This window comes from Ylistrum balloti, unplaced genomic scaffold, assembly GCF_031769215.1.
Source record: "Ylistrum balloti isolate Yb309-2 unplaced genomic scaffold, AGI_CSIRO_Ybal_v1 Utg369806, whole genome shotgun sequence".
NCBI lineage: Eukaryota > Metazoa > Mollusca > Bivalvia > Pectinida > Pectinidae > Ylistrum > Ylistrum balloti.
The window spans coordinates 1,426,497-1,453,115 of NW_026781981.1; the positions used below are offsets into that span (position 1 = coordinate 1,426,497).

General features: G+C 34.0%; 1 protein-coding gene across 1 annotated transcript; it reads left to right on the forward strand.

The window, feature by feature from the left end:
• The first annotated feature begins 9,606 nt into the window (after positions 1 to 9,606).
• LOC132544650 (uncharacterized) lies at positions 9,607 to 19,780 on the forward strand. The gene is made up of 3 exons (XM_060208274.1): positions 9,607 to 9,637; positions 13,994 to 16,242; positions 16,760 to 19,780. The coding sequence occupies exons 1-3, from the start codon at positions 9,631 to 9,633 to the stop codon at positions 18,359 to 18,361; spliced, it is 3,858 nt and encodes a 1,285-aa protein (XP_060064257.1). The 5' UTR covers positions 9,607 to 9,630; the 3' UTR covers positions 18,362 to 19,780.
• The last annotated feature ends 6,839 nt before the right edge of the window (positions 19,781 to 26,619 follow it).

Here is a 26,619-nt window from a genome sequence, read left to right on the forward strand (position 1 = left end):
GAGTAGAGGGCGGGAAAAAAAAAGAACTAAATAATTTAATTCAATCACTACAATTAGAAGATGTTTGGAGAAGGAGAAACTTAGACAAAATACGTTTCACATTTAGGAGAAGTAATAAACAATCGAGGGTAGACAATTCTTTAATTTCTTCCTCTTTAGACAGTAAAATGACTAAAACTAGTATAGAGTTCAGTCCCTTTACGAAAGATGACCATTATGGCGTGCCTTGTATAACAACATGTTTACAGCTAACAGAGGTCCAGGGTACTGGAAAATAAACAGAAATGTGATCAAATCTGTCATATTTAGAGACTTATTTACATTTTTTACCATAAATTGAAAAACAAAATACACACATTTACTAATTACTAAATCTAATATAACAAAAAAATAAAAGATATATGGAATGAAGGAAAAATGATTTTATTAATTCTCAAGAATGAAGGGAGAAATTGTTATTCAAGGATAACTGGATATCATTGTAAAGACGACAATATCCTCATGTGACAATTGGATACAAGAGCTTAAATCAAGAAATACCAATAACTGAACCAATAGCTGAAATAGAAGAATTATATATTAAAACAAATAGAAACAATGAAATAATACAACCTACAAAGTTAATAAATAAAACTTTAAAAGTAGTAGATTTGGATACAAACTATTATCCCAAATCACAAAATACCTGAAATACAGTATACGAAGATGAAATAAATTGTGTTAAGATTTGGATTGCGTTAAGTAGGTCTATAGCAAATAGCAAATGTAGCGATTTCCAATCGAAATGTTTGCATATTATTATTTCTACTGAGGCAAAATTATTGAAAATGAAAATGTCTCATGAATAATGTACATTTTGTCATTTACATGTTGAAACTCAAATTCACCTATTTTACACATGTTATAAGACTAAAAACATTTGGAAGACAATTGAATCATGGATCAACAAAGTGTTGGGTGAAATATATCACTCAAATTAATTTTTTTTATATAAGTGAGAAAGGTGATATATTTGGAAGTTGTGACATAGAAATGAATTGTAATGTGATAATAAATATGTTTGTTTTTACAACAAAGTAGTAGATATAAAAAGAAAAAAAATAAGATAAAATTTGATAGAGATTACGAGGTGAAGGACTTTATAAATTCTAAAATATGTAAGGCAAGAAATTGTTTTAATGATTGATGCATTGCAGAAAAGTGAAAGACATCGATACTTAGGGGAAGTTTTAAAGAGACCTTTCGAAAATTGAACGAGCTGAAAGCTGAGAAAAAAGAGTGACAATTGAAAGGAAAAAAATAGATAAAAGAATATTGATGCCAAAGGAGAGTGACAATTTAAAGAGAAAGAGTGTGTTGGAAAATATATTATTACCATTGTACAGACATGTATATTTAACTTGAAATAAATAAAAAAAAACAAGCAAAATCTTGCTATCTATCAACTTTATCATTATGCCCCGGCTGTCACAAGTACAGAGAGAAAAGGCTGTAGGCATGATCCAGGCTGGGGAGTCTCGCCGTCGAGTTGCACGGCATTTTGGTTGCAGTGTTAAGACAATTTGCCAGTTGGTAAGCCGTTTAAACCAAACTGGGTCAACATTCGATCGCCAGGGATGACCGTCGTATACGATTGATACACTTGCGCAATCGATTCGTAACCGCAGTAGATACTACAAGGACATTGTCTGGGCGTCGTGTGTCTCCCCAAACAGTCCGAAACAGGTTGAGGGCCTACCAATTGAAAGCGCGGCGTCCCTACACTGGACCCAATTTGTTGCGACGTCACCGTAATAATCGGCGTAACTGGACCCGTTTTCACTGTCGTTGGGCCTTACGACAATGGAACAAAGTTCTGTTTTCAGAAGAGTCCAGGTTTTGTCTGCAACGGTGACGGAAGGCGCAGAGTGTGGAGGCGACGAGGGGAGCGTTTTTCGAACTGCTGCGTCGCAGAACGGGACCGCTTTGGAGGCGGAAGTGTAATTGTTTGGGGTGGACTCGTACCAGGGTTGTTGTGTTAAATGGTAATTTAACCGGCATTCGATATCGGGACGAAATTTAAAGACCAGTGGTTCTGCCATTCTTAAGACGCCATGGCGTTGGCGCCATTTTTCAACAGGATAACGCACCAGCGCACACCAGTCGCGTCAGCAGAACTTTCTTGCAGCAGAATAACGTACAGGTGTTAGATTGGCCATCTAAATCACCTGATTTGTCACCAATTGAGCATGTCTGGGACGTTCTTGGGCGATGCGTGAGAGAACGTCAAAATCAGCCGTCAAACTTGCAGGAGCTGGCCCAAGCCTTGATCGCTGAATTGAACAACATCTCTCCTCGAATTATCCGCCAGTTTACGAGTTCCATGCGACGACGCTGCAATGATGTTTACTTCGCAAACGGTGGCCATACCCGTTACTAATGGTGTTACCTTTGAAATTGACCCCAACGTCCTTTACAGTCGAATGAAATCAACTGAACGCAAAGTTTTATAATGAACCATGACTGCAGTTTTATCAGAATTGATAAATTACTTTATTCGTACATGATTGGTAAGGATTTATGAAGGGGTTAATTAATTAATCACAGAATAAAGTAGTGTTACCTTTCTTTTTTTGTTTAGTATATATATATTTATGAACAGTTTTGACAATATACTAGTCTAGTATTTAGCATTGCATCATATACACATTCAATCATTACATATTGATTTGCAAATTAATTTGCTGTACACGTCAATGAGTACACATATATCGATATTAAGTAGTATCTGAACCAGTCAATAAATATCTTTATTGCATGGGGAAAAAATCAAAACAAAACAAAACAAATGAAATTTAAAATTTCTATAAGTAGGAATTTCAACTCATCAATTTTACCTTAAGTCGGTTGTAACGAATGAGGGCAATATGAATCCAAACATTTTGCAAACAACCTGCAAACAAGCCTCGAGATTACATAAACTTCAGAATAAAGACCAATATGAAAAACATGACACATATTTTTCTAGTTTCATCTTAAAATATTTCATTGTCAATATATTATAGACAAAAGATATTGGGCAACAGCAGAAACCTAACGGATATAGGAACAATTACGGGCACAGTGCACCTTCAAGTTTGTCCGCACATTGTGCATACGTCGTCTGTTCACCGTCCGTAAACACGCATTACACAATATTTAGCACAACTGTGGAACAGGATTGCACATTTTGCACGAATTGGTAAAACTGGTTGATTGATATTACGGAATGGAAATCAAACTCGTAAATTCATTACTAAATAGCCCCCATAGGTATATCAAATATTGATTGGTGATGATAAAGGTCATTTAAAATTTGGCAGTTATCAAAAGTATTGTGACCCGGGCAACAAACCATACCTGTATACGGGTATACACGTGACAACACCCTACCAGATAGGTCCCCCGTGTAGCAAGCACAACACTTAAAACTTACCTGAGTACATACTTTTTCGTTGAAAATTCTCCAAATGATGAACAGTAGAGAAAGGATGTTACTGGATTTACCTCTTGGCGGTAAAAAATTAAATGATTAATTGTCGGGACTAAAAGAGATGCCAATCTAATGTTTTAATATGCAATGTTTCTGTACACTTAGAAAGATCAGGCGTAACGCTACGTCATTAAAACACTCTTCAGTCTGTACCTGAACGTTCTAAATGCGTCTGATCTATAAATGTATGACTTAATTGCTAAATGTATTAAGATTTGCCCTTACATATCAAGAAAAATAATAAAAAATAACAAATAAACTCTATAATGCACTTATTCATAAGTAATTCTTAAATTCATAAAAGAAACGCACAATAGAATCGCACATCTGTGCGATAGAACCTCACACTGTGCGCACAGACGTATAATAGCAAATTTCGTCAAGATTTCCAGATTATCGTGCAAATATCGTGCCTATATCGATCCCACAGCTATAAATACATATGTGATATACACTTCTAAAGTAAACATAAACATATAAGAGACAAATATAAACATATAAGTGACAAATATATACACATTTACAGCAAATATGCGCATATAGATGACGAATTGGAATAACTATGTAATATATATACATATATCTACTTAAGTGACAAATGTATCTAATCTAGACATCAGCGCTATATATACACACACCTATATAAATATAATAATGTAAGTAATTAATATAAACACCTACATACCATATAGCCGATTATGCACGCGAGTATATTTTCGCTGTTTTCGCGGTACATTTAAATGATCGCGAACATTTTGACCGTGAAATAATGACGCACGTGTGTATAAGATGTCCTTGTAAATCTTGAGCGCGATTTCAATTCGTTAAAATATTATTCAGTCGTTGCAGAAGAAAATAGCAAAACCTTTGACCCGTGAAAATCACAAGCTGTAAAGTAATCACCTTAAGCACATACGTTATAAATATTTACACCTAAAATAAATCTAATGATAAATAGAAATACGCAATGAAACATATAAACACCTATATAATCAACATTCCTTCTTTGAAAGAGCTTCTACCATATTTGGACTTCAATGGAGTTTTTTTTTCACAAACCAGAAAAACATAGATATGATACGTTCTATGCAATAATTAGTATTATCATTGTATGACATATTTTGTCTTTGACTGTGAATGATATACTTTCATGGGATTGTTACAGGAACACCATACGGGTTTTGTACATATGTCATCCTGCTGAAGTCATTTATTAACAACATGTAATATAAATTATCTATTATACTGATTTGTTCCTTAAACAAATAGAACTCTATCTTTTTCCGAAGCTAATATACACAGGGGTCGATTTCCCCTTCAGGTAAGTTTGGTAATATAAGAGATTTATTTGATACTGGATTTAAAGCCACTGTACACCATCGGGTGCTTCAAAGGTAATTTGGATTAAAGTTCTACAGTGTAATGTAGCACATAATTCAATTCTAAATTTCAATAAATATTATTGTTTTAGATCCATTCCGACTAAAGGAAAAGTGAAGCAAATTACCATACGAACATGTACAGAAAAGTTCGTTTGGAACACATACATTTTGCAGAGCGAGAGAGAAGTATAAAACATTAGCATTTTATATGTAGACTTTTAGTGTTTATTAGTGACTTTAAAAGAAAATTAGCAATGCTAATGAAAAATGTAAAGACCGCCGCGTTATACAAATGTGGAAATAGCTTAGTTTTCAAAACCGAAAATATCATCCTGGATAAACATGTTTTGTTTTTAATTTGGAAAATGAACACTACTAATGCAAGAACCATTTTCAAAAAAACATTATTATTATTGATAACAACTATTCCTATTGGTTGTTTTAGTGTTCATGAGCTCATCTGCCCGCAACGTCTGTCATGATGTAAGGCCGATGTGCCTGCTATCGCAATTGCAAGCTTTCCCCTATGGCAGGTCACTTATGGTTAATTGATAGGCCAATAAGTTGAAATATAGTACCTAATTTCGCCATTGTTGCAAGATAAATTCAATAACCGCGGATAATTTTTTTTTCACATCTGAGACACAAGTCTTACGTTTAACTCTCTATTAGATATACTAGAATGGATTATTACATTACGACAAAATAAAAGTTCCCTCCCATTTCATAAGATTTTATTTTCACAATTTTTGCCTGAGTTGTCAACCCTTGGTAGAGCAATGCACACTTGATAATATTGTTATTGCCATAACATGAACAAATTTGGCAGAAAAATCCTTTATAAAAAATTACTAGTGATATTTTGGTATCTACCGATTTGATAAAATATCGTCACAGCTGTTTTTACAAGTACTATTAACACCAATCAGATAATGCTTTCTATCTACTGTATTGATACTCGTCCTGTTGAGACTCTAATAAAGCAATGGCTGAATATACATTTTTTTACTTAAATATTTCAAGTGCTGTTCTGGTTTTCATTAAATTTGTAAAGGAAGATAGTTGTATAAGCGATTATGACCAGATCCATTTTTTTTCTATGAAAATGTCATAAAAATTCAATTGTTTCCCTTTGCAGATAACAAAGGGCAATAAATCTTAAATCATGTAGAACAGAGTTATGGTTCTTGTACACTGCACTTTTTTGTGATACGATTCTGGCAAAATTACGACGAAATGACAAACGGATGCACGGACGTACGGACAGAGTGGCAACTTTATGCTCTCCTTTCGGGGAGCATTGAAATGTTCACCAGTGGGTACTCGAAGATTATTTTTTATAATCCAGTGAAAGTCTTTTTCTTGGTCATATTCATATAGCGGACGGCAATAGAAATGTAGATACAGCACAGATACGCTTTAAATAAACTACAGCTATAACTGTTCCTTAACAAATATCATCAGAATCTGATTTAATGGAACAACAGAATGTCTGGACAATGGATTGGACAAACGCATGCTGGACAATTGCAGGAATAAAATTATTAGAAATGATTATTCGTTATACGTAAGTAAGACTGTTATGTAAAAGGTTTACATGTCTTTTAATATTCTTTTAAACATATATATCAACGGATTCAAACAAGCACGGCATCAACAGACAGGAAACATATCGTGAATATCTCAAGAATTATCCGCTCGAAACAGCATACTTTGCTGAAGGTATTTCAATGCTGAAAAAGAATAGCGTTGTCTTTTCAGTAGTCAGCAGTTTGTAAAAATAGAGGAGAATTCGCTGTCGATATTTGCTTGTAGTCTTTATATTATGTTTTCCTTATTTCTAAGGCGGGCATATGTTCCACTCTTAAGATATTTTAATTTTGGAACGGTGCTAGGAGAATTTTTTCATAGCTTTCAGAATGATAAGCATTTTCTCCTTCATCAATGACCGTGTAAATATTTGCGATTCTAAGTGAATAATATCACGTTCTTATTCAAGAACAATGTTAAAAGCAATAGCTTACTATGGAACAAGTAGATAAAATATTTCCAAATGCGATCATGATGGTCATGATCTCCATGAAATTTAATCAATTGTAAAATATCGACAACATAGGTTTGGTAAGCAGGGTTGTTACAAATCAGAAATAGAAATTTCACATTAGGGAACTAGCGTTAGATTTAGTCTCGCTATCATACAGCTTGGTGGAAAGCTGCCCGTACTACCGTCGGAAAAGATCGAGGTAGGCGACTAATGTTAAAAATTATGTGTCGTTGATTTCCAACTCTGGATAATATTTCACGTGGACATAGTCAACGCATATTTTTTAGATTAAAAGGTAGAACATCAAATATATCAGGAAGTGAAATTGAAGGACTTTACAGGGTCTTTATGCCTTCATTTGAAGATAATCTCTTTGATAAATTTAGCCTCTCAGTCAAAAGAGGGGCATATTGCGATGTTTTGATACCTGCTGGTTTGTTTGCGTGTAGCACTTCGCATGATGATTTCGTTTTCTGACCACCTATTGCCTTCTCGGCGGTCTTTCTATTCATACTAAAAATGCATTTTCTATACCTCCCTTGACTAAATATAGTAAACAATAAACAAGTCTTCAACAGTAGATGTCCATCGCGGATGACCTCAGGTCCATCTGTAAGAGACCAGTCAGTCGAGTGAAATCGACCCGTCAATGACAAAACATTACTCTTCATGAAATAGTGTATGCTCGATATTAAGATAAATATATTTTTAATTGTAGATGTTTTCATCTACGTCCTCAATATAGCAACAACTGGAACGGGCACAGTGACCATACAACAACCGTAATCGCAAATAGTGCAAGTATTCAGCGAGAAATTATTTCGCTTTTAAACAAATGTAAAGAGAAAATAAATTTCCTTTTGCATGAACACACTGTCTCCTCGATTAGTTAACCACTATGCCTTGTATAATTTATAGACAGGTTTGTACATGAAAATAATTCACGGATTTACTTTAACGACACTATGGGTAAGATGGGACTGAAATGTCCAGGACGGTATATCCCGATTTGGCATCAGTGGAGTACAGTTAGAACCACAACAGGGTTTTACCGTCTCGTTAAACAGTTTCGAATTCCCTTCAAAAGCATTGACTTCTGTTACTGTTTCGGCATGAAATGTTGATATTGAGTTTTTTTTATGAAGGATTTCGTTTTTTTTTAATTTCAAACTTGACTAAACTCAACCGGCATAGTTTTAGACTTTAATAGAACAGAAGATTCCATGTTGCATTGATGTGTAATGCTTAATCGAATTCCCAACAGCCTTTAAGAATACATTAGACATCTATGGCAATACACAATGAATATTGTTCAATAAACCTATGGTACATATCAAAACTATCATTTTCTTCCCCCATGTGAGTGTGTTCATTTCTACAAGCTAAGTGGCGACATCCGTGCATTACAGACACATGTTTAATGTTTAAATCTAGTCTTATTAGTGGAGTTTAAGTATCGGATAATCTTTTTGTTACAGAGTATGAGGTCATAGCTTAGAAACTTATTAGATATAAAATGTCATTACACCAAATAACATGTTGCTACGAATGTAGATATGGTACTTGTGTCCTATGTGAATACTGCTAAATGGCAATCTGGAAAAGCAGGCCTATAGGAGTCTTTTTTCAATCCATTTTAATGTGGAAACTCTTACACAATAATTCAATAATGTTGTTTCTGTGCTATGACTTATCTTAAGAATGCCATCGGATTTATTCAACAAAATATTATTATGTGATCTGATTTCGGTAACTTTTAAGATGTGTGTGTGTTATAAATATGTACCAACTTGAGCGAAACTACACAAACGAAAAATACAGAAATTTATTTGTGTTAGCATGGTAACCCAGCTCAGAGACTGCAGCTTGTTATTTGTTGTACATGTCTTATAAACAAAAAACAACAGGGAAAAGAAATGTTGTCAAATGGTCATTTATTAAATGACAGGAACATTTCAAATACAACCATAATATCAATCACTGTTGTTATATAATATATAGATCTGAATGTCATTAACTTCAGTCTATATGTACAACAAAAAGATGGGGTATTTATTTATTTATTTATTTATTTATTTATTTATTTGTGTTTTCTGTCTCGATTCTCGGCCTATCCACCAATACAAAAAATATTGATTTATGGAAAGCTATAATTTAGCTCAGGACGTCCAAAACACTTGAAGGAAAGGATATCGGGTTGCAGAAATTTAACCCAATATATATTTTTTTCTGTTTATTTATCAAAATAATCCAACTTAATTATTTGATAAAAACAATATATTTTTCATGTAAACAATTTAAATTTAGACTTTTCTATTCCTCATTTCCATACATTTATATTAATACAAGTGCCCGAGTTATAAGACGGGACATTGTGGTTCATAAGATTTATTCCATGATTAAATCAACATTGTATTCATCGTCAGATTATTTTTATAAATTATGTTGCTGGTGTACGTATGCATGTGTATATATGTAAGGCTAAATGTCACCATTCTGTAAGTGTTATTTAAATAGAGCGATTATACAAAATGAACACTGAATATAAAATACAGCAGAACTACATTTCGTGTAGTCCATACATTACAGTACTCTCGTGCGAACATGTATATAATCGAGGGGATGTGAGTATCGGAAGACTTAAACACACAACTCAGTCACTACCAATAGGACGTATACAGGCGGATAGCGAGATGTCTGGTAAGTAGACACATGCACAATAATTTGTCAGACTAAAAATCGTTTTTGCTTTCAAAAGACAACTTATATTAGACATAATTTACGTTTTTGATATGTGACATTTGTTAAACATGATGTACATATGGCTACTAAATACTAGATACTAGCACTAGGCCATTTGAATAAGACAAAAACAATATGTCCACCGGATGTTTAACTGTTGCTCAGTTCTGGACCTAGGTTTCTTTGAAGTGTATTTAAAATATAATTAATTCTACAAATAAAAGGCAAATTGTGGTGACGTTTCTTAACATACGAGCCGGAATCTCGTTAAAATTAATGTCAGAGTAGTGGATCATGATAATTTGCAATGATTCCTTACGATGCAGTTGTATTCATTATTTGATCTACTGTATCTTATTCTAAGTTTGTTTTAAAGTACTATCCTATAACCAGTTCGACGTATTTTATCGACTTAAACGACTTTCCTTTTAGCCTGTATGACGTCATTGTTCGGATGATTTAAAATATATATATATATTCTTTGGCCAAAAAATTACGTAATTACTGTGATAAATGTTCAAGGCTATGTTGTGTCCCTGTATAACGTCTTGCTGTGTGTAAACTAGATTACTGTGTTGTACTATGTGACCTAATATTGATGATGAAGTAAAGAAAAATGTCTGCATGACCTGATAGTGCACTGTAACAACTACCATGTGACGTCATATATTGTCAATACAACGGCGCCTTACAATCTTACAGGAATCGTTGTGAAAAATCGACATGATTTCGTTTTGTTATATACAGCACCTCCCTAGTATTTATGTTCACACATGATGCGTATTACCTTCTGTTTAATTATATAAATAAATTGAACTCTGTTGTAAGTCATAAAAGATTAATCCGAATCGGTTCGCTAGAAATTTCAGTTGATCTATTTTTATTCTACCGTATGTTGTAAACAGATACGTACTGCAGTGTATATCAAATACTCCCTCTTATCGTATATCTCATCACAAACCACGTTTTTGTGCCCCGTGATCATGTCAAGTGTTATCTACGTGTAAGTAAAGAGTTCATACGTTATACGGAAACATATGTTATTTCTGGAACATCACTACCAAATCGTTTACAAGATAAAGTAGAATGCTGGCAACTTTCAGATCTTGGCGTTTGTTCACTATTGAATTAAAACACGCGATAGCTTCAAACACTTATTACAAACTACCGCCTTGCTTTAACTGTAGTAAGTTTGCGTCAGAAGACGGCTTATATTATACTTCTAGATATACTGGTGTGATAACTTAACTCGCACCAGTCTATTGTAAACGTGGAAACTTACGCGAGGGAGAAATCTACGCGAATTACGCGAAAGTCGTTAGTTAACAAAAAATTTCCCTGGCGCTTAATTTTGGTGATGTCCTTAAATTTTGTAGACGAAATAAAATTAAAATCAGACATAAATTACCAAGCGCCCAAAGGACCTTTATCTACCGCGGAGAATGGGTTTGCAATGAAAAAATTATCTTTCGGCACTTTTTCATGTGAACGAATGACTCATTTTGCATGCAAGATTTTCGGTATATATGTTTTCAAAGACATTGCTGCTACTTCCCCCTTGTATTTACGGTATTTTTGTTTCTTATTTTTCCAGCGATTTGTTCTGAATACCATGAAATTGTATCTGAAGTTCCTCGTGTTAATTGTTTGGTCCAGTATCTGGACTGTATTTCTAATAAAACCCGAGAAACATATTATCCACGTGTATATGCGCAAAACCAGCAAGTGCCAATGATAGGTATTCACACCTTATTGTTTACTGTAAACACTGTATGTGTACACAAGTGCCCGCATGAAGACCACGAGATCTCTGTTACATATCAGCAAGGATTAGGGAGATGACTTTTACTGATTAAAAAAACCCCCAGAAATTGCACAATTTACCGCTTGCGAAAATTTCCACGGTGACAGTATCAAACAACGCATGATAAAGCTGTAGCATGACATTAACTTGCGTGCCATGTATACATTTCAGAAAATACACAAATACTTGCCGTCCTTTCGAAATCATAGGGTATTTTAAAATTGATATTTATTCATCGCTTACTCTCTGGTTTCATAATAGCTTTACCCTTAACATCGGCATATGACAAGTCCTTAAAATACAAAACAGCTCGATGGCGAATTTTATTTAACATTATCTACTTCTGTTATTCATTTGTGTCTGTTGTACAATACCTTGATATTAATAATGTATAGTTTGTATTGGACAGTTTCCAGTAGGTACATTGCATCTTTTTGGTATGACTGAACTTCCGGTAGGTACTTAACACCATTTCCTGAATCATCACATCCTCTTTCTGGCTGTGGATGTGGATTTTCCGGTCCATTAGATACAACATGTCAGTGACGATTATAACTGCAAGATAAACTGTACATGTAATGGTTTCTAATGAGAATGAAGTAACAATGGAGATATATTTTGAATGTTGCATAAAAAGAGACTATTTTGTATATGGTTTGAATATAAGAAAAGAACAAGTTTTTATCATAACCCCTCCCTACGTGTCGACATTTATTAATTACACACCAGTGACTAAGTATAGAATGTCTCGTCTCTATTGATACTAGGAGGAAAATACATTTCTAAAACAAACAGTAACAGGTAATATAAAGATTTCATTTACATATCATCACGTCTAAAATGAAGCACATTCACTCAGTTACGTTTTTTTTTTTAACTTTTAACTTTGTAATGAAACCTGCACAGAACACATGGTAAATCTACAACAATCGGCTTAGATCAGATGTTATATACAATGTCAGCGTCAGACAGAAGCATTCCGCGCATTCAACTGGTATGTTTCACACTGAGAAGGAAAGCCGAGCAAATACACCTATCTCGGAAATCATGTATATTTTATGTAATCAAAGTAGCTATGCTCTATTTCATCATATGTAATGACGATATCTTTCCATCTTTATTGTATTCTCAACTGATTTACCCACTGATAGACGAGACACATGTGTGTATTGACTTCAATAATTCAACATTACCATAGTCCTTTTAAACACTATTTTTTATAATCACATGGTGTATATACTTAGTATGTATATTGTAAATGTGCCGGCACTGTTAGTGATCACTTCTTCTATCATAATAACAACATCCAACAACATCAGTGTAATGCAATCCTCATTTCCAAATTACACATTGAAACCTTGTACATATATATATCATGATGATTACTTGGGTAGTACATTATCCATCTTGCTAATGCTTAATGCAGTTTTGCCATTGTCATGGTGTTGTAGAATTGGGCAGAGATCATCGTAATTATCATAATGATAATGGACGTTCTATGTATAATTTATCAATTTACGTTACAATTGGTCATCATTTAATCCCTACAAGTTGGCAGTAGCCAAACAAATCAGCCATCGGCAGTGAAATCGTCAAATGCCTCGTATAAAAACGAACATTAACCGCCAAAAATTGAACATCTTTCTCTCTTTAATTCAATATCAGTTTAACATGGTTGACCACTGTTTCCTGAATTAAAAAAACAGACTATGCATTTGTATCAAGCTCTAACATTGTACATAAAACATGCAAGTGAATAGCCCCTTGCAATACAAATTTAAGATTAAGCACAGTAAAGCCATCAAATAACGACCTAAACTACATCATACAGCTGTTGTGTCTCTTGTCAGTGATACGAAGGGCCTAAGGAGGGAAGCCAAAGGGGTCGACTAACGAAAACCACAATTGATCGCAAGGGAATATCAAATTGTAAACTGGGACATACACTAGCTCCATCATTCAACTCTACCTGATAAGACTGACTTTTTCGTGATATCACAGAGGAGGGGCTTAACCATTAATGATACTACTTCTTAATACTAACGAAAAGGTTTTGTTTCTTAGTAGTTTCTACTCATAACGTCAACTACTGTTTAAAAAAAATAGCATTGGGTTAAAGCGTTTGGATATCATACTTTAAACAAAATCACTATATTTTGATATCAATATTCCATTCTTAGTTAAGGATCAAAACTATTTTGATACTAATAATTAAAAAAAAAATACATTTTGAAATGAAAAAAGATGAAATGTCACATTACGTGGGTATCAATAAGCAATAGACCACCTAGGGAATAATGGTGTGAGTTTGGAATAAGTTTGCCGTAATATTAACATAGATGCTATAATGTTTTAGGTCAACTTTGTACTATATACAGGGGTATATTTAGATTTGATAATGGTTAGAAGTAATTGTTTTAGCTTTATCACAAAGACTAACCAATGTATCTTTTAGTGAACTAAGATATTAAGTATTTGAAATAACAATCATGTTTGTGTACGATTTACAGCTCCAACGGAAATAAAAGTCCTCAAGATTGTGATTATGTCCATAATCATGTTGGGCGCCCTGGATATATCGGTTAACATGGAAGGATTATCTCCAGGATGGCATACAAAGGAATCAATCACGAGGACCGTCCATAACCTGACGAATTTAGTGTATCAATATTATTTGGTTTGTGGTGCTGAATATATTTGTGAAAAGCATAATTATAATTTCATAATAAACGATCTGTCGATGCAGGGACTAGAATTATGCCCGCTGTGCAGTTGCAAAAGAGAGTGCGTTCAGGCAGGGAATTGTTGCCCAGATATTATGTTCGCGTTTCCCGTTCCGTTGTGCAAGCACACATCTATTGTCGATAATGTTAACGATGTAAAACTTCAAAGTCATATCATAGAGGCCTGTCATGACGACTCCTTAGAGGAGGACAAAGAAAAGTGTAAAATGAACTATACACGTGCTCAGCTGATGCAACATCCACCAGTAACATCAGCTGATTATGCCTTCACCTTTCGTAATAAACATTGCGCGGAATGTAACGGTGTCTTCAATTACTCAAGTTGGAAAATAAATATTTCATGTACACGCGTTACTGATTTTAATTTTCTTTCCACCTATGAAGAAATTGTAGACCAAGCCACCTCAGAAAATTGTATTATAGAGTACGGAGAAGATCAGGATTCGAGTACGCACAAGTGTGTTACTCAAAACACTGATCCGGTTGAATCCATTTCTGAATGTAATGTTACCGGAACGTGGCTCACATACGACAAAGATATAGCCAATGCTTGTCTTTCAAGTTACCACCTGGAATATAAAGGATACAAAAACATCTTCTGTTTAATGTGTAACCCGCCTCTTTATTATACCAACCCCATAGTCTCGTGCAATGTTTCTGGCATCTGGTCACCGTATAATTCAACATTATTGGAAGCATGTACAAGACATCTTTCAACCACTTTTACAATGCCATATAAGAATGTGTTCTGTTTTCTATGCAACCGGAACAACAATGGTCGCTTCCGGTTTCAAGATGCCAATGCTATCATTGAAGAAATAAGTGTTAACAGAAATTATGTGTTTGTAGTCCGGATGACAGAGTATGCATTGGATTATTATTATTCTGTTTTACAATCATCAAGGATTGATGTAAATAACATTGTACGAACACAATCGAACAATGGTATATCTGTGGACAAAACTAAACTTCTTTCACTGCACTATGCCATATATGGCACCAATTCATATTGTTCAACAGAATTTGCTGGGGGATTCTTTGAGAACTCGACATGTTTATGTAATGAAAGTTGTCTGTTTCGTTTCTCAGAGCCATTTTGTTGTCATGACTTTCTCCTCAACAGCAAGACTTCTTGTTTCAACACCTTATTGTCAGGTTCGACTCATTTTTCTTCTTCGATAGGGGCTATAAGCGGATGCAGTAATCTTACCGAAGAAAATGTCATCAGGAATAGATGCGAAAGATCAGAAGCAAAAGATATATTTGGTACACTCCCAGTAACAGATGGAAATACAATCTATAAAAATCTAGATTGTTTTCGATGCAATCATCCCACTCACAATTTAACGCGGATTCATCCTTCGTATTGGAAATTTTCCATTTTCTGTGATTCCTATCCACATTTCAATTACTTTATTTCGGTGATGGAAATAATTCAACAGGCAAAACGCCGTAGCTGTGTTGTTCGAATAATTCCAGAAAGCATGAATGATAATTCGTTTCAAATGAGCAAAATATATTGTAATCCAAATAGTATTGACAGGTGTAATGTCACCGGACTATGGTCAACATACGATAAAGACATTGCGGTAGCTTGTGAGAGATTACACATATTTTTACCGCCCTACAATGGTTTTAAAAATGTGTATTGTTACATATGCAACAATCCGACACCTTCATCTTTCAATGAAACAACGATAGACAGGTGTTTAATACCAGCAGAAAATCAATTATATGGAGAAAGTATCATGACTGCATGCACAACATTACCGGAAGTACCTGGCTTTGGGCAGTATCGAAATATCTTCTGTGAGAAGTGCTCTTTGGAAAATTCAACAATTTTAGCAGTTTCATGGAAACCCTCCATACCGTTTTCTGGATTAAGTCAGACAAATATTCGAGGATCTGTCATCAGTGCACGAGATCTTTTCATCGCCCTCTCTCCTATGGTTTCAATAGAAATTCAAGCGTTAGAGATTGATAGTGAAAACAATATACTCTTCGATAAAAGACAGGTAAGCAATTGTAACTAATATTTCAGTTATTTTTTTAACTTATTGTTTGCTTGAAATGACCAACAAATTGTGCAACAAGTCATTTCGGTCCAGTTTGTTTACTACTTGAATTGCACGTCATGTACAGCGTGTATTAAAAGTTACTGAATTACATCCTTATTATCGTAGTGATTTCTTCACCGGAAATAATCTGTTGTCCCGATCGTAGAGGCTGAGTCATATTAATACACTAGTTCTTTCCGAAAATTCCTTAACCTAAACCATAATCGATAAATGAACGTAAAGCACGATATGATATGTCACTATGTCCCAGTAAGTTGTTCTAAATGACATATTTTCTCCTCCTGGAGTTTATGGGAATAGCAAATCGAGTTATGTGAAACATTATTCAAGCATATTAGTAAATATTTAAATCAAATTTTATATAGCCCATATATCAACAATATTTCGGTTCTGAAAAACAATCTGCAATACCAAGATATCTACATCACAAAATCATTTACTTTTTTTTTTACAGAATAGGAAATACAACTTGACCTGTTTCCCTGGAAAAATACTTATGGACAAGAAATGCAAACCTTTGCTGAAAATTACGGACAATCTACGATACGTGCAGTCATTTTCATTGGAGGGAAATTCAACATTGTCACCGGAAATTTTATTGCTGACCGTCAAAGAAAAGACCAAATCGGCCATATACTCTATAAGTGGAATACTTTTCTTTGATTCTTTCCATATAGTACTAAATAATTCCTGTGACGAAAACTTCACTGGAAGCGCAGGCATAAGAATGCTTATACATGCTTCGTTTTTGATTGAGGCGAAGGTGGACCGACTCGAGACTGAGAAAAGATTAGTGGAGATGACAAAAGAGGAGTTTAACTTCGATAACACTACTTATCTGAAGGCTTCACCCTCTGTTGAGGCATTCATGATACCAGTAGTTCTGAAAACATTAAGTTTTTCTCTCCAATGCCATATTACTGAAAGTAGTTCCCAATACTACAGTCTTCAACCGACATTTCGTCCAGCCGTAGTGTCGGATTTGTTACTTTGCACGCATGTCGTGTTAAATTCACAAGAATATGAAATGGATGGAACAGATCTGAGTCTTACTTTTGGAAAGTCGAACAGGTTTTTTACCCCTTTAGAGTACATTTTCGTTGACAAAGAAGCACGAATTTGTTTAGATGATTTCCGCCAAGTCAGTGAAAACTTTTCAAAAACTGGCGACATGAAATCAGAAATAAATACAGCACTTGGAATATTCTCACTCATATGTACAGTTATCTCCCTTGTTTGCCTTGTTTTAACATTCATTACTTACTGTCTGTTTCCTGTGATGCGTTCAATACCAGGGATAAACAATATGAATCTAGTGTTCATTATGTTCTGTGCACAGCTGTTGTTTCAGGTCGGCTTTGATCGCATTGCAAGGTCAACACTTTGCGCTGCAATTGGTATATTCATCCACTTCTTTTGGCTGTCAACATTTACTTGCATGAATGTGTGTTCATTCCATATGTACACTGTATTCGCAGGTGACCTGGTTTCTGGACGGATAACAGAAAGATGGAAGAGGAGGATTTTTATGTATATGTTGTACTCTCATGGTCTTCCCTGTGCAGTAATTATTTTAAATATAATTGTTCTATCAAGTACATCTGAAGATGGAGGAATCGGTTATGGATACACTAGCTGTTTTATAAGCAACAACGTGTCTTTCTATATAACTTTCTTGGCACCAGTGCTTTTAATATGCATAAGCAACATTTATTTCTTTACGCGAACTGCTTTAAAGATCAAAGAAACGCCAAAAGTGGACAGTACGTTGGAGAAAAGAAATGATTTTATCATTTACGTTAAACTATTTTCGCTGACAGGAATAACGTGGATTTTGTTGGTAGTGGACACGCTGTTTACTGTTTCAGTGTTTAGTTTCCTTGTTGTGTTTTTCACAGTTTGTCAGGGTCTGTTTGTGTTTATAAGCTTTGTCGCAAACAAACGCGTTTTAAAGCGTTATGCTAACTTTTGTTGTGGTAAGACTAAAGACGGATCACGTGGCAACGCTTCATCAAATACCGCACAGACAACAATGACTACCTCTAGTGCCGTGTAATCTACAACAACTACACTGGACATCAGCGTTGCAGACGTGACACTGTCAGTTCCTGAGTTTAACATCGTAATATCTTATCTTTACATTAATTATTCTTCGTCCGTTACGCGTTTTGTGATCAGTAAGAACTGTCCGTTGATCCAAGAACGGAACATTTAATTCTGATATAAATAAAATGGTTTTGGATATCTTGTACAGGTACTCTGCCAAACATTGTTATGTATTATAAAAGGATGTATTTATACTATGACTTTCTAAATTGTCAATTATCGGCTACATACATTAAGAAGTGCATTTATCTCGATATGTGTATTATGTTTAGAACATTATATATAATATTATCGACGTGATCCACTATTTATTGAACTTTCATATTGTATTTATAAATGCCATCCAACGAGTGGTCGCAGTATGTGGTATTTATTATCTCGAGATAGTTATTGTTGAAATTTTTAAACTCCACAAATGATTATGCAAAACTGACAATTTCAGATATTGCAAATATTATAACTCATTACAAACTGTGAATTCAAAGCAAAATCAGGATAGAAATCTGAATAAAAATCGAACTTGTTGCGCGTTCTAATCCTCGTGAGTGCTTAGGGCGCCCATTCGATCAATGTTCACCGTGTCAGCCAAACAAAACATGATAAAGTATTAAAACACGTGTAGTAAAATAATGTTCTTTTATACAGTTGGAATAATTCCTTAAAATCTGGAGAGTTGAATAAAGTCCTCATTTCGAGGTAGAAATCAACTTATAGAATGCAACTCATCGGCTGGTTAAAGCGACCAATACTCATGCTCGTAAAACAAAGTTAGCACAACATGTGTTTTTCGTGGATCAGCTAATGCCAAATGTTACCAATCTACTAGGGAAGATCGACCGGTATCTGTTTAGTTATTACTGACTTCGGTATGTAAATATTGGAATTAGCCGTTATTATGACAACACACGATGGTAAGTGAACTTTGCAGATAGCATGTGACATCCATAAGTGTCATAATATTTACACCAGGTTCGTTTTTACTTCAATATTACGAATAAATATAATATCTTAAAAAATGTACGACGCGTGTGTATGTTGGATTAAGCATTAACAGTAGAATAGCACACGCGACCATTAAGTAAAGCATATTGTGATTATTTTGTATTGTATATTAGCATAATTGTATATGTCCATTTGTATATCATATCAATTCAACTTGCGTTCTTTCACAAGTGCATTTAATTTCTTAGTTATACACATAGATGTGGATATTCACAAGAAAAATCTTATTAATATCTTGTCTAAACTTTAAACAGTTTTGAATTCGTTACCAGCTTTGAGTCACTTTTTTTCCTTTGATAGCCATCGATGAAATTAGCATGACTCAATATTCCATAATTATGATAATGAAATTTTAAGCCCATCCGTACTGAGCTATTTTGTTTCAGTGCTTAGCGATATATCAAATAAAGATATAAAGCAATATTAATAATGTATTTGTTTTAATGTAAAGAATGGCGTGTAGGCAGGTTTAGTTAAACACAGCAAAACGTTTAGGGATACTACCAAATATCCTGGCCTTATAAAGCCTTCAGCGGCCGTGTATATAGATGTTTTTATTATCATAGACATCATGACATTATCGGAAATTCAATGAGGCTTCTGTTTCTGATATTGGATATATGTATAAATACTGAAAGTGCTAATGTTATAACCCTTTTCCTCCTCCACGAAAATGTCCATGTTATTATCTTGGGAGGTTACACAACAAAATTTACCAGATAATCTCATATTTATAGTTCGATAATTATTGCATTTTTAAGTTTTAAACATTACATGGATGTTAAACACTTACCATCGATTTATGTAAACATTTCACCAATGAAAACGCGGTTTGCGAATGGCTCTTACATGTATGCAAATATTTTAATCTTATGAAAAGATAATTGGTATTTCATAAATTTTTAAATCGATATGGAATCTTCGTCTTTAACACATAAAATATTGGCAAGTAAAATTACGCACCAATTTGCTGACATTACGACTCTAAATTAATAGAAAAGACTTTGAAGAGCCCCTTACGGCATATCTTATTCTGAAGTTTGCAAAGAATGTATTGCAGCTCAACTGAAGATGGAATTCAACGCTGACGTAATATATAAAACACAGAAAGGTTCATACGCCAGGAAGTCTGCTATGGTGATCTCAATTCTACCAACGGGAGTTTTTGGAGTCAATCAAGCCAACTGTTTCTCGAAGGGAAATAAAGTTGACGGTATCTCGAACGCCACCTTTCAAATTAAATTTGAATTTGAATTTTCCTTTGTTTTAGTAGCATATCGCCTGTTCTTGAGTATTAGTAGGAAAAGTTGTCAGCAGACAAGCTTGATATGTCAGCAAGGTTGTTACATATCATATATGTGTATCGAGTGTTCCGGGACGCCCGAATTTGCAGTTTAAACAGAAGACTATTAGAAATTACATGACGTTGTCTATATATCCCAATGTTTCCTAATTTCATATTCATTGCAAAGTGTCGTGTTGTTGTTGTTCTTATTCTTTATACACTATGTGTGAAAACCTTGTGCAGAACCTTCGTTTTCTCCATCAATGAGGTACGTAGTCGTGCACAATAGTTCAAAACTGAATCACAATTTGCCGCTAAAGCGTCAACGTTTGTGGTGGATCTACCATTAAATAATTGGCATCTTTGTTTGACAAAGAATCTCTATACAAGAGGCTAGAAACATTAACGCTATTTATTCAAATTTTCATTCCAAAATTTAATGTTTCTTCGTTTACCACCATGGCAAAACGACAGTGTTTAGTGTTTAGGAGGAAAACATTACCATCGATAATACTTTGAGCCTATTTAGCCTTGGACACATACTGCATTGGATAGAAAATCATATAAGAAATTTCATTTTTAGAAGTCACATGTTAGTTTACCGTGAAGTATACAATTTCACAATTTCTGTCAGTCGTCCCTGTAACGTAATCTCGAATGTATGAACTAGCCTGAGTGTTCTAATGTCCGTTTTATTGATCCTTACACAATATTGCCTTTTGTCAAACGAACCGCAGGACCCGATATGCTATACTTTTAACTTGACGCTCCCAGTATCATACTGTTGCATATTTCTTCACTACATCATCTTTAGCATTATCAAATTATCGTTGATAAAATGACAAAATCCAAAAATAAATAAATAATTGTCTGCATTATTAGATAATTGTATATTTGTTTGATGGTTGTATTTGTTTTTTTATTGATATTGAATAATTTACGAGAACAATTAACAGATGCGAATGTTATTCTAATATCCTTCATCGTCTATAGTGGCTGTCATATTCCACAATAATAACAAAGTACAATACTGTCAGGAAAAGGTCAGAGATTTTTCACATATTGGATCAGCCTTTACGCATGATCCGATAAAACAAGCATTCTCCAATTCCAACCTTTTCCGATACTTGGCAATACACATGGGCCGTTTCGTTGATTTATGAAATTTGTTAGAACAGCTGATCCTTCAATAGAATGTGTTCATTCCTCTCTAATATGTTGGTAATTTTCGTAAATCATCATGGAATATTGAATAGACAGGAAAGGTCAGCTATATGCCTCTCCTTTAATTCGACGTTGGATTTGTCTCCGTCCATGGAAATTAACAAGTTAAGCTAATCCAATATCAAAATACCATGTGATTCCCGTTGGGTGACGACAATCGGCGTTGTGATTCTATGTCGATTAACTAGTGTTAACAGCGAGATATCTGTAACTGCCAGTTCTGCTAAGGCAACACTGTCCTGACATCATACAAAACTAACTTGCTTTATGGAAAACGTTCACTAGTAGCAGATAGCTATTTTTGCGGTTTTAATTACAACTGTCCCAACGTCAAATGCTCAATCTAATTTTAATATTTTTATTTTATTTCAGATTTGCTTATCATTAATTTGCTAGATATGCTGCCGATTGATATTATTTTTCATGTTATGAAAAGCAGATTTTAATAAATGCAAAATTTGAATGCAACGAAACAACCTCGTGTTAATTTAGATCATAATATAGCAACTTGGCATAGTTAAAAGAATGCGTTTGACATCGTTAATGACCCACATTCAGTTGTATTGTTATTACTTAGTTAAAGGAAGAAAAATAATAATCTTTAATCATTGTAAAACTGTCAGGAATAGTAAATGGAATGAACAATTGATACACAGCCTAGCTACAGTGTATACTATTATTCTATTCGACAGTTGCTTAACATAAAACACTGTCAGGAATGTGTTAAGCGAGGTGGCCTTGTAGTAGATGGAGGCCATCTCGCAGAACATCGTGAAGGAAGCCTAAGTCATGCCATCCAAGAAATTCAAGAGTAAAACTAAGACATATACATGACAAAATAGAATGGTCTGTGAACTCAGCTATCGTATTTCATCAACATCATTTTATAATCATATGCCTGATTAATTTGCTGAACTGATTATGAATAGTTCGATATGTATTCACACAGGATAATCATTATTAGCTAAAATTGCAGGGTCTTACTTCATCTTTCATGTACATATCAAAATCATACAATAGCTGAATGGCATTTAATTCTCGCAATCAATATAATAAATCATGTGACCCTATGAAATGAATGATTAATTTCAGGTTCCTATATCTTTAACGCTGAGAATATAAATGTATTGAATTTAAACAATTGTGTAGATCGGGAACGTAAAAACATTATGTAATGTCTCAGAAATAAAGAGTTTAATAAAGATTGTTTTTATTCGGGTTATACAATTTTAGTTACTGTGATAAATATCGATAAAGTGTTTGTAAATTGAATTTACGCCATTATACATGCATACCATCAGTTTTAAGGCATTCAACACTCCAACCCATGTTTTATATTCTTATGCTATTAAATCATATAAATGACCAGAGGAATCAAAATTGTATTGGATACCATATCAAGGACAATTAAATCGTTTTTGTATATCTTTACAAAAATCTTTAGATGTTAAGTTTGTCCAGTCGAACCCGTCAGACTTGTTACATTTATGTAACAAATATTAAACCTACTGTTAACTGGAAGCCTCCTGGTGGCTGATCATTCAATAACAAACCCCAAACGTATAACACAGATATAACGAAATCTATCAATCAAGAGTTCTTCCCTTTAAAGATGGTTCTTCTTGCTCCATACTGACGGTAGCTTTGACAACAACGAAGCCTCTTAGTTCGTTATTAAGAAAAAATAAACAAAAAAAAAAACTGTTCGATCTATTTTTCATCAAACACACACATTAACAAAGATAAGATCGTTCACATGTTAATTAAAAACAATACTACACGTACGCAGAATTTTGGACTTCTAACTATATTATACCCACCTAATATATTAATTTACTTCTAATGCTTTGAAGAGCTTCAATATTTTGTCATATAATTATGAATGATGATATTTTGTAACGAATAAACTTAACTTTCGATGACCTCATCAATAATGCACAGGCGAATGGTGCTCTGACAGAACGAGTAGAAAGCGCAGAAAGTCGATAATGCTAAGTACTCTTTGGTGTGGTGAGAACACGAACAGTTTACTGATTAGTGTTTCACCAACTTGGATACATTTGTTCTAGTTTAAGTTAAAGATTAATCCTGTGGTTTCTAAGGTAAGGCAAATTTACTTACGATGTTAGGACCAATATGTTTGATAATAATTTGCTTACCAAGGGAAACAAAATTCGAATTTCTATCTACTTTTGTTCATTAGTCGTATTTACTCTGGTCGCATATTTATCTAATTGTGACTGACAGTGGATTATTCTCATTTTTTTCATTTGACATTTTATTCAGTAATACAAAACATAAGTTGAGAACAATGACTGTCCAAGTTATTTCCGGAATTTTTTCCTCAAGTTAAGCATTTAGTATTTCAGACATGTTGACTTTAATATTTAGTCAGTGTACTATCTATAAGAATACATTTCTATCCCTTGTTCGCGAAATCGATCACCATTGCATCAAACAAATACAATCAACGACAGAGCCATTTGTAAAGGTCAGTAATTAATAATGAATACAAATTGGATGCGTATAATAGGTCGCTTGCCGCATTACGCTCTAATCCTTCATGTCATTTCGATTTGTTACACCGAATATGTTACTTATTTCTAAAAGTTAATGTTAAGAAATCCAACTGTAATGCTATAACACATTTGGAACTGGGTTATCTGCATTTATATCTATTTAGTTAGAAAATACAAATTTATCGAGGATTAGTTCAAGTTATTTAATTCTAAAAAATGGTGTTAAAATATATCTATAATAAATAGGAATGAATAACCATGTTTTAACTGGGAACTTTATGATAAAAATGAATCGTTTGTTAGGATTAAGTGAATTTTGGTTAAATCAACCAATGTTTAATGTGAAATCAGTCCTGTTATCTAATCTAAAGGACGTTTGATAAAGATGAATATCATTTTATTCTGACATGTGATATTTACACAGGTTCAAGACTATAGTTCATAAAATAATACAACTTGAAAAAAAGCATATGAATTCAATAGGTTACTAATGCAAGTTTGGTTTGCATGCTCCCCCATTTACAAGGGTTATCCCTCATCCAGTGCAATGGAAGTGAAAGTATATGTAAACAACAATTGGCATTTAATTAAGGACACAGATTATATCGTAGTTCAGATGAGATTCAGGTCTGCAATATGGAGCGGAAAATGTCATAGATAACCCATTACTAGCACTGAACTTCTTAACATGGTAGTGAAATTAAAAGTATTAGGGGAGCTAGGTTTGCATTTTTCCATAATGATGTAATATCTCGGTTACGTATACCTGAACTTGTAACAATCAGTTAAGTTAAACGTTAGCTAATTTCTTAGTACATCAACAAAAATTGTTTGTTTTATTTTAGTAGTACAAACTGGATAACCTTGAAGGATATAGACAATGTCAAGGTGGATGTGGTCATGCTGACTAAGCGATTGTCACAGATCGAATTTAGAACTTATGTATTAAGAACAAAATGATGAGTCGTTATGAAATAGGGCCCCAAATGCACATGGATGTTTTCACTCAGATTGCCTTTATGTAACTCATGATAAAGATATATTTTGACAGGGAGGGATGTACTGTCCGGCTGTCTTGGTCCATAGTCTTTAAGATGATACTCACATTGTCTTGAGTTTATAAACAAAAAATCTCGGGCTGGCTAACAAGATGTCATTTATTGTATTAAAGGTATTCTGTTTAATTATGAAAACATGTTTGGGAAAAGTTATCACTATAACTTACTGCTTTTTCAAGGTGTGATATGCATAAAGTTATTTTCTATAACGGGAATAACATGGATCTTACTGGTGATAGATACGTTGTTTCCCGTATCTATGTTTAGTTTTCTGGTGACCAATGCTACCACCTGTTAAAGATTGTTTTCTTCTAAATTTTTTAAAGTGGGTTTAACATCAATACGAAAAAGCCAAAGCCGACAAAGTAAGCTGGATCTATCAGAATTCTAGGATTGATAGAAGTATATACTGGTTTTTCATACCGACTACATTACTATGTTGTCGTGCCCAAGAGTGCCCATGAAGTTCTTATATAACGTTATATACAATATTGTTCTTCTGGTACCAGAATATTTGCGTAGTGAAATACTTCATTGAGTCTTGACTCGTCGTCATCAAGTAAAAACGGGATACAGTGTACACCATAGTAAAGGAAGTTTGGCGAGAAGCTGATACACGTTCCAGCCTGTTCTTCTAAGACAGACAAACAATTACCTACAACAATCACCAGTTCGTTATGAAAAACAGTAATAAGTACACACGTATCGCTAGAAATGAAAAATTGATGAAAGTTTTAGTTTGTCTTTTAGACGGGTTATTCCCCTTGCACTACATTGCACTAATCATACATATTTCATGTTCCTTATCGTTAAATCGAGGGGAGGTTTATTTACGTCCCTCCGCCCGTCCATTCATAATATTCGTTTTTCTATACAATGGAAGGCATTTGATTGATTACCATTCACCAAATTGTAAACAGTAGGATGCGTAGTGACATTATTTGATGTAATGATATTTCATATCTAATAAGTTTTTAAACTCGGTAACAAAAGGGATATCCGATTCTTGTACTCCACCAATAACACTAAATGTAAACATTAAACATGTGTCTGTAATACACGAATATCGCAATTTAGCTTGTAAAAATTAAATCTCACACAAGCAAGAACGATACGATGT

Bases quoted from the DNA above. Each gene is read 5' to 3' on its own strand.
- LOC132544650 (XM_060208274.1), top strand. The intron at 16,243-16,759 runs GTAAGCAATTGT...TTTTTTTTACAG, and splicing joins TACTCTTCGATAAAAGACAG to AATAGGAAATACAACTTGAC.